This window comes from Corapipo altera, unplaced genomic scaffold (genome assembly GCF_003945725.1).
Source record: "Corapipo altera isolate COAL_440 unplaced genomic scaffold, ASM394572v1 224, whole genome shotgun sequence".
Taxonomy (NCBI): Eukaryota; Metazoa; Chordata; class Aves; order Passeriformes; family Pipridae; genus Corapipo; species Corapipo altera.
The window spans coordinates 652,942-662,966 of NW_020884959.1; the positions used below are offsets into that span (position 1 = coordinate 652,942).

The following is a 10,025-nucleotide window of genomic DNA, read 5'->3' on the forward strand; positions in this document are numbered from 1 at the left end:
TCTGAAAATAGCATCACTTGGACATTTTTAGGAGGAGCAGTAGTTTGTGATTTGCAGAGGGCTGAGCTGGGCAGTTCACTGTTATGTTTTTCTAGAGTAAATCACAGTAATCTCTGTATGCCAAGGCTGACTAAGGAGGTGTCTCTCCAATGCATAGATGTCATTGCAAAATAGGAGGAGCAGCATTCTGGGAAATGCTTCCCACTGTATTAACAGTGGATGCTGTGGATGCCAGCTCAACCTTTCTGCAACTATTTTGTATCCTAAACTTCTGTCATCACCGTTGTCCTTTGAAACCCTCTTAATTTTTCTTGAAAATCTGTAAGTGGGAATTACCTGAGTTTTCTCACAGTACCAGTGTGTACTGAGATTGAGAGAGAAATAAGTAAAAGAACAACTTAGTGATTATGTTGAAGCAGCCTGGGCTTCATTGGTTTTGTTCACATGGAAATGGGCTGTATCTCTGAGGAAGACAAAAACAAGTACCCTGAACACCTCATTAGTTTATTGTTGAGTCTTCATTTTCTGGATTTTAATACTTCACTTTTTTTCATTAGTGTATGAGGTTAATGGTGATGCTGTGGTAACAGTGAGAGAGCACAGTGGATGTTGGTATAGAAGGTGGTTACCCTCTGTTGTCTCTGAGATCTGACCTGGTTTCCTAACTGACAGAAGTGTTAGAATTAGGAGGGAAGATGACTGGCACGTTGAAGCACTTGCTGGTGTTCAGGAAGCCCTGTGCTTACCTTGGTAGTCAAGTCCGTGGTTAATACTGAAGGGTAACAGAAAGAAATTAGGAGAGCACAATTTGAAAATCAAATTGAAATAGATCGTTAACTAATCCTTCCAAATTTTATTTATTAATTTTGTAATTATACTGAATGAAATGCTCACAAGCTGCTCTGATTGCTTGGCTTACCTCAATTTATATTCAAATCTCAATAAAATACATTTCAGCCCTTTCTTAATGAGATGATGAAAAGTGCTATCCCATGCAAGAGTAGGGGACACACATTCCAACATTACTTGCAGTCACCTGTTTGCTTTTTAATGTTGCTGTTGAATTAGTATTTAACTCAGGATTAAAGTATAAGCTGACGTATTTGAATAAGGATATGTTTAAGCCACGAGTTCTTAAAATTTAAAAAAAAAAAATGGCCGCACAGTTGGTTAATGGAGATTTTAAAACTTGAAGGATGCTGAGCAACATCGTATTGGTGTTGATCAGAATCACAAAGCGGTGTCAAAAAGACCCACAGAGATACTGGAGTTCCCACTGCACAGATGAAACATGGAGTGTGTTTGTGGCAGTGGTGGAAGGGGATGGGTCTCAATCCTGTAAAGAGGTGCGGGAGCTGCGTGGGGGTGGTGATGGCAGAGAGCAGGGAATTCCCCTTGGGAACCTGCCTGGGACCACTCAGAAACAGCTCCTGGGAGCTGATGGTTTTGTGGTGAAGGGGGGTTAAAGAAACAGTCCTGCCCTTCACCCAGACAGGGCTAAAGCATTAGTTTTGTTGGTGGGCAGTTTGTTCCCTATGTGCTAGACAGCACTCAAACAGGAAAAAGTATTCCCCATCCTCAATGGATGCACCGTTTTATGAGGTAGCAAAGCTTTTAAATGCCAGCAAGAACTTGTCAGTGACTACCATTTGCTCACAAGTGTGTATCTCAGGTCACCTCTGAAGCTATAAGTGGGGTTTATATTTATTATTTCTGAAAGGCAGATTTATGTATGCTTTTCACAGTCTTTTTCACCAAATAAGTGATTCATAATGACTGGATTTGGGTCAGATTTTCCAGTTGACTCTGGAGATCATTTTTAATGGTCTTCATTGTCAATTTAAAAAAAATCCAAAACAAAAAGACTCTGCTTTTTGAATATAGGTGACTTTATAAAAAGTGAGCTAGAGTACAAACTAGGTTTGTTTTCTCAGTTAATAAAATGTGCTGTTAATGGGACAGTGAACAAATGTCACATTCGCATGTTGGTATCTATCAGAGCAAATCAAGATCTACTGTTTGGCACAAGAGGTAAAAAAACCTACATTGTAATAAAACTGTCACAGGATCAGTGTCTCCTGCTTTGTAAATAAACATCTCTGCTTTGCCTCAGTATTTCTGTAACATCCGGAGACTATTATCCTGTGCTGGTGCTCTGGTTCATTGACAGTTTCACTTAAACAGTTAAACAATAATTTGAAATGGAAAACGTTCTGCCCATATTCCTTAACTCCATTGTGGGTTTTTTTTTTTACCCCAGCGTTTTCTGTTGGATTTTTTTTGCCAATTGCTTCAGTAATTGCATCTTACTTTTTGTTACACAGGAAAATACCGAACTGCTCACAGACCTCATTCAAAGCCCAAAGTATCAAATGTTTTTGAGGTAGATTTTCAAGCAAATGGAAGTGATACAAAATCAATGGGCCGTTTTCAGTCAGAGGAGGAACTGTGGGCCCGCTTAGAAGAGCTCGAGAGACAAGAGGAGATCCTTGGTGAACTTGACAGGTACAGGGCTGCTGTGCACAGGCAGGGCTGGAGTTCAGAAAACTGTAGGGGTGTGATGCTGTTGGTACACATAGGATCTCACTGTGAGTGCAAATATGCAGTTAAAATCATAATAGGTGGAAGAGGGGTGGAACATGAACAAAGCATGCATTGCAATGTCAAAGCTGCCAAAATCTGCCACTGTGGAACCGTGGCAGTCCAGCATTCTGGTATTTTATCTTAGAGATGATAGAAGAGGGGGAAGTGAAATTCATTTCCCACAAGTTAGGAAAATCCGTCATTTCCAGTGTGGGAGTTACACATTTAGTGCTTAACAACACCCTTGGATCTGTTCTGATTCTGAAGCAATACATGTGTTGTTAGCCATGATGTCACAGTTTTGATATTTGCAGGTGACATGGAAAAGACCTAGTGATTGTTAGAGAGTACCAAGAAGTTCCACAGTCTGGCTAAAAAAACAGCACCTGGCTAAAAAAAGTTAGGTTCAGGCTTGCTCGTATTTCATATGTTTGTGTCTCTCAAGAGCTTGAATTGCTGCAGTTCACTTAAATATTTTTCATTCCATAGGATGCCTGATACAGTTGAGACAAATGGAGAAGATGCAACCTCTTCTGAAGAGGAGAAGGAAGATAAGAGAATAGATCTGAATGGGACATATAGGGCAGAAGACTGTATTACTCAGGGCAACTTCCATAAAGAAGTAACAAACTCAGACTTGTTTGGGGGCCAAGTTAATGGCTCTACTTGTTATCACAGTGATGAGGAAGATGATGTAGATGTTGGAGATAACTCTATTCCAACTATTTTTTTCTCTCACACTGTTGAACCTAAAAGGGTTTGTATTTCATTATTTTTATATTTTGTTCAAGAGATTGCATAAAACATATATACCATATATAAAACAGAAAATTCTAGCTCATGTAGATGAAGTAGAACGCTAACGGTAGGTGACATTTGGATATTTTTCAAATGCTTGAAACCCACTGTTTAAATCCTGCAGTTCCAAATATGGTATTAAAAAAAATTATCTTGAAATGTCTAGCTTGCTGTTCTGGCTTCTGGCTTTGTAAAAGGGAGTATCCTGTCTAGGATTTTTTAGAATTACTTTGTACTTGCCTTGAAATTGACCTTTGAACAGCTCAGCTGTTGAGCAGAGTTCAAATAAGAAGATTGTCATATATTATATGCAAAATACGTGCACATTAGTGCAAAGAAATGCCCCAGCCTAGTGCAAGTGGTAGAGAATAAACAGTTCATACTGTGAATGTTGCCATTCATACATTTGTTTAACTTATCTATGCTTCCTAGTCCCCAGCTGCTCGGGTAGGAGAACATCAGAAGAGCCAGTTCATCTGAAGCCTGGTGATTGTTGATTTTCTGGTCTAGACCATTGTTTGTGTTCAATTTTCAGGTAAGAATAAACACAGGAAAAAATACTACTTTGAAATTCAGCGAAAAGAAAGAAGAGGCCAAGCGTAAGAGGAAGAACAGCAGTGGCAACGGCCACGCAGCTCCAGACCTGCCCAACATCAAAACCCCAGCAGACATTTACCGGTGTGTAATTCATGGCTTTGGCACGTGAGCTTCCTTCTCTCTTCACTTCTGTCCACCTGTAGTGTGAAACCAGCCCACAGTTCCCTGAAACAAACAGCTGGAACCGAGTTTAGTACTTAAAAATGAAAGTTTGTGGCTTCTGCATGGTTGCCGTTCTTGCATGTCCATAAAACATTTCTGAGCTTAACATCTCCTTTTCCAAATGGCAATCTATGATTTACCTGCTTTTTCAGAGCTTCTGAAATTGAGGTGAATTTGCCAGTGCATCCTATGCTCAGAAAGGAATGCAGCAGTTATGTTGTGCATTCTGTTTAATTCCATGTCATTTGCTTCTGTGTTTGTTTTCAAACAGAACCGACCAGATCTACCACTTTTAATATCCCTCCTTTCCCAGTTACTAATTTTCTGTGGTTTGCCTCTTCCTTTCAGTATCTTCAGAACATATTTAGGTCTTTGTTTGCCTAGTTTCTCTTCCATTTTCTCTCCCTGACTTCAGTACATCACTATCTCTATTCTACATAAAAAATACTGCTCACCTGCAGGACACCCACACACAGAGAGTTTGAAAAACAATGTTTGGCTTACAGGATTGTATACAACACTAAACTAAGGTGACAGGAGAGCTAAACAAGTATTTAGGTCTGTAAAGATAAACACAGACACCTATTAGATTGGTTGATTAAGTGCTTGTGAAAATCACACTGCATTTCTATGTCAGTGTATTTCAGTACCTAAATATATTAAAAAGCGTGTCACAAAGTGTGAAAAGTAAAACCACATCCTGTAATTGCAGCTGCTGGGGCTGAAGTAAAGGATTCTTTCGTGGTGTTCTCCCTGAGCTATGTGAGGGAAAACTCCATTTTCTGTGGAGATATATTCCCATAAGTGCCTGATGAATAAAGCTGTTAGAAACAAGTAACACCCGTAACACTCATCCAGTCATTGGGCTCCTCCTTTATGAGTTTGATAAAGTTGGCATTGTCTTGTCTTTCTCTTCCACCCAACCTTGACTTAAGGCATGGAGATGAAGTACAAGCTGTAGGAAGAGCTGGTTTTGTCAGTTTACAGTCTGTTAATACTTGAAAAGTGTCTTACTGTTGATATGAACTTAAAAGCTGATTTTTAAATTATTTTTTTTTAACTTAAAGCAGAATATGACACTTGTCAGGAAAAAAGCTCCATCCTTTCCACCTACAATGAATGTTTTTTGGTTTTTTTATTCTACATTTGACAAGTACTCAACTCTGAAATACCTTGTGACATTGTGATCTTCTGAATCTCTTTACAGAAATAACCCTGATAATCATTTAGTTTACCTTTCTTCTAACTTTTTGTAACTCACATTATTCTGTTTTCTAACATTTTTCAAAAGGCTATACATTTTCTGCTGAAAGAATGTACCACTTAATGCTTGAATCAAGGGCATAACAGCGTTTGCTCTGCAGAATTGACTCTTGTGCATTGGTAAATAAAATGCCTCAGAAGGTACAGTATTGTGATTCTGCAGCAAAAAAGTTGGAAAAGCACATCATAATTAATTTGTACAAAAGACAAAGCAAGATCACTGTAAATTTGTCATCTGATCCTGAAATGGTTTATTAAAGCTAACATTTTCCTTTATAGAGTCTTTGTTGATGTTGTGAATGGAGAATATGTCCCTCGTAAATCAATTTTGAAGTCTCGAAGCAGAGAGAACAGTGTTTGTAGCGATACCAGTGAGAACAGTGCTGCTGAGTTTGATGACAGACGAGGAGTTCAGAGGAGTATTAGCTGTGATGAAGCTACTCAGAGTGACAACAGCGAAGGCATACTGGAGGAAGAGGAGGAGGAGGGGCAGCAGCAGCTACTGAAAAAGCTTCCTCCCTCTTCAGGGACAACTGAGGTACAGTTTTTAATTAATTATTGATTGTTGGCAGGGATAAAAATGAGAAATCTAATGACTGTAGTTGCCTATACCATGAGTTTGATTTCTTTAAAATAATTTTCTAACTCCTACCTAGTTTGCTTCAGAAGGACATTATCAGGTGACAGGCATCTGTCACACACATCCCAGGGACAGAGGGGAGGAGCAGTTCAGATGGCTTCTCTGATACCTGAACCTCTTCCATGAAGATCCCACAAAGTAGTCACTTCCTGGTGTTACTGAAACCAGTGTTCTGTCTGCTGGGTCATCCTGAACATTTCACTGCAGGACATACAGCAGGATTGAAAGAAAAGAAAAAGAGAAAAATCTGTGCTTTGTAACTGATGAGAGGGAAGAGTTGATTCTCTCACCTGTGTTGCACAGCTAATAGACAGCTAGTTTCTAGCTGGTGGTTTTTAATTTTTAAAACACATAGATATCAGCTGAGTTATTATTTTGACTTGCCAATAGCAGAGAAATTGCCCAGTGGAAGGAAACGTTACACTGCTACTCATCCCATTCCAGGCTGGGGCCATTAGTGATCCCAAACAAATCCGTTTTCACATGTTTGAAAAGTTCAGAGCTTCATCATAAAGGAAAGAGACTGTACAGTATAAGGAAAAATTTACAGTGGTTTAGTGACCAGGTGAATACAAGAATTAAATGTAGAAATTCATGGCATAGCATATGTAAGAACTTAACACTAATTTTTTCAAACTAGATAAAACTTGAGTTTTCAGTAGTTCCCAATGCAGTGGGCAAGTTCAATGAAAACACTATTTTTAGAAAAATTATTTTTTGTCAAGAAATGAAGTCCTCATAAAAGCTATTGTTTATCATCGTTTTTCAAACAAACAGCTGCAGAGGAATCCAGGCAGGATGTGAAGATTCATGGTGGAAGATTTATCTGTACAGTTAGCACTTCACGTTGTATACTTTCTGGAATATATTTGCTATATTTTTATAAAACATCTAAGTACACTTTAGATGTTACCCATCAGTCCATTATCTGAATCTGACATGTTTATTCTCTACAATGTAATGTATTTTCTAAGTAACTGAAAGAGAGTGAGCAAAACACTCCAGTCAGACGTCCCTTCCTAAATGCTGTTGTTTTGCTTTAGCTTGTTTCTGTGGGTGTTTGAAGTGCATTATTTCTCCATTATCATTTGCAACACGCTAACTTTTTTTTATTTCTAATTTTACCGCAGTGGTCTTAGTTTGTATTTTGCTTACCTGGTTTTGAAAATGAGCTGCTTGTTAGAACGACGCAGTTGTGTACAGGCACAGCTTTAGGCACACTTTGTCTATTGGAGCAGAAAACAAAAAAACACTGCTTTTTTGCAGGTCCTGCAAGAAAAGAATGGCTGGTTTGTTTTGCTTTGTTTTTCTTGGTAACTGAGTTATGAAAAAGCAGAACTAAGCATAGTGACTAAATCTGGTGTGCATTCCTTTGTGCCCAGTATGAGCATCAGACCTTGGATGTGAACTGCTTCCCCTTGTCCTTGGGCATTCTGAATTTTCTGGTTTCAATACACAGTGGATGATTTGTTCTTAAATATGTTTATAAGAGTAGTTCTGAGCTGCTTGTTTCCCCGTGTTTTCCAAGAATCATCGTCATTTCTTAGCTAAGTTAAAAAGGATTTAGTCATATAATCAGCTGCATATAAATTATAATTTTTAAACATTACATGTTTTTATTAGACCTTTTATAGAGAGAAATAGTTGGAAGCAAGTTTGCTGTTCTCTTAAGTATAAATTGCTTTCACCATTTTTTGATCATATTTGGTAAGGAGAAAAGAACAAACAAAATATATGCTTGCCAGTTCATACACAGTGTGTCAGCTTGATGCAATTAGAAGACACTAAGTCATAAAACATGACGTATGATGGAAATGCTGACATACTTCAACTTTGCAAAGTCTCTCCATTTCTGATCCAAAATGAAACTGTGTATTACATCAGCTGTTTTATTTCTTGAGCATGTGTCAGTGAGGAAGCAAATTTTTAGATCATTTATGCAGTAGGAATGAGATTAAGTAGTACTTTTAAGACACTTTCAGTCATCTTTGAACAAGCTATATTTTGAGGTTAATTACAATTTGGTTACTTATGCAGGGAACAATCATTGATTTAAAGATATTTCTTTACTTTTGATTAAAAGAAATAACAATCCTAATCAGGCTAATATAGGGTAATGACCTTATGGGCATAGCCTCACATTTGCATTTTATTAGCTCATTTTGAGTATTCTCTTCTGTTGTAGGCATTTTCCGGAACTGTTATAGAAAAGGAGCCTTTGTCTCCCTCCTTAATAACACACCCAGTCATCGCTCACCCAGTCCTGCCGACCATTCTGGAGCGAAAATCAGAGGAAGTTTTGTCCGAAGCTCCAGAAGAAACTACTAAGAGAATTTCAAAATTCAAAGCTGCCAGGATGCAAAAGACTAACTAAGCCGGCTGAAGCGCCAGTACTCTCGCCTAGTTTCACATCTCTTGAGGTTCTGTAGAGCTTCCTCTGTAACACCCAGCTAGTTAACAGGTCATCCAGTGCTAATTTGGCATCGGTTATCTCTGAAACGTTTACTGGCAACATTAAAAAAAACAAACACTTCAGTGTTGGAACACTTGAGTATTCACCTTATTTTGTCGGTTTCCCTGTGTGCTGTCAGCACCTTTGTATGTTTGCCTTACGATAGCAGCACTTGGGTTCTTTTTCAAAGACTGTTCCTTACATACATTGTTTTTGTGTTTAAACCTAAATACAGGCAGTTTTGTGCCAGCTGTGAGGTTCTACATACCATATGGACCATTTTAAGGAAACTTTTCACATTTCAAATAGGTTCACCAATTATATTGCATTACTTGCTTTAGCATTTTAAGACACACTTGTATTCACATTGCTGTAGGTTTTGCAACTAGATGTCTGCTAAAAGTTTTTTTCCTTCTTTCAAACCTCTCTGATCTCTCACTGTACAGATCTGTAAAATGCCGGGTTCATGTGCATTGCAGGGAAGTTTCTTTGATGGAAAAGGGTATTTTGTAAAATTAAATTTTCAGTAAAAAAGCTGTGAAAGTTGTGTGGTTTTTTTTTTTTTTTTTTTGCTTTACTACTAATTTGGAAACGCCACAGAGAGGTTTTTATTTTGAACTTGCATTTCTGGCTTGAAATGTTTACTACCACATGGACATAAAAGCAGTCCATTCTCTTCTGCCATTGTGTTTTAACCTCCTGCTAATGAATGTCCATGGAAATTGAATGCTCTTAAGGAGAGAAGCATAAACTCAGACTCTTGATTACAAAATCTCCTAGTTCTTTTGTATACTCAGAAAACATTGTAATTGTCTTGGGAATGCCCAGAGGGAGTCAGCACTAAGGAAAAATGTCTTAATGCTTCAGCTTTATTTCAAAATGCAACAGCACTGCAGCACTCAGGGTACAGTTTGGTGTATCCTTCTCATGACTGAGAGCAGTCCTGGCTTTAGGAGTCCCTGCCCAGCAGCTCCTTCCAGTCTTGCCATCCCCTCATTTTGCTGAGACAGGGACAAAATGTCGGGGCCACCCCTTGAATGATAATTGGTGACAGAGACGGGCTAAAAAAGCAAACTACTGGGTTTGGGTTTTCCGGTTTTTTTTGGTAGTTGTGTGTAGTTTTTTGAAGCTAGTGAGTTTCCTAATGTCTTTCTCAGCATGTCTGTATCAGCACAGTTAGAGGGGTAGTTATGTTGAGCAAGGACAAGGAAAAATGATGGCAGAGGACATGGGAGCTGGAGTACCTTGAACTGATGGTGCTCTCCAGCTGACATCATCAAACCACAGCCTGAAAAATGAGGCAGAAGGACTTGGGAGGTGTAAGGAGGGATTTGCTTTCAGCCACAGTTCTGTGGCTTTGTAAACGGGCAGCCTGAGAGCCAACAGCATGTGGTTTTCCCAGTCTTGGCCATCCCTGAGCCCGGCATCAGCTAATGCCGTTTCCTCACCTTCCCCTAAAATAACCGCGCCTTGCGCTCGTATCCTTTGCTCTCAGATCACAGCAGGTGAGCTCATAGTGCAGCTTCATGC

At 38.9% G+C, this 10,025-nt stretch overlaps 1 protein-coding gene across 1 annotated transcript in view; it reads left to right on the plus strand.

Moving 5' to 3' along the window:
- Window positions 1-9,029, plus strand: part of URI1 (URI1, prefoldin like chaperone) — a 41,390-nt gene extending 32,361 nt beyond the window's left edge. Inside the window, exons 7-11 of the mRNA XM_027663888.1 lie at window positions 2,325-2,505; window positions 3,073-3,340; window positions 3,917-4,059; window positions 5,683-5,941; window positions 8,229-9,029. Coding sequence (XP_027519689.1) covers window positions 2,325-2,505; window positions 3,073-3,340; window positions 3,917-4,059; window positions 5,683-5,941; window positions 8,229-8,417 — 1,040 coding nt within the window. The 3' untranslated portion in view covers window positions 8,418-9,029. The remainder of the gene's footprint in view (window positions 1-2,324; window positions 2,506-3,072; window positions 3,341-3,916; window positions 4,060-5,682; window positions 5,942-8,228) is intronic.
- Window positions 9,030-10,025: the final 996 nt, after the last annotated feature.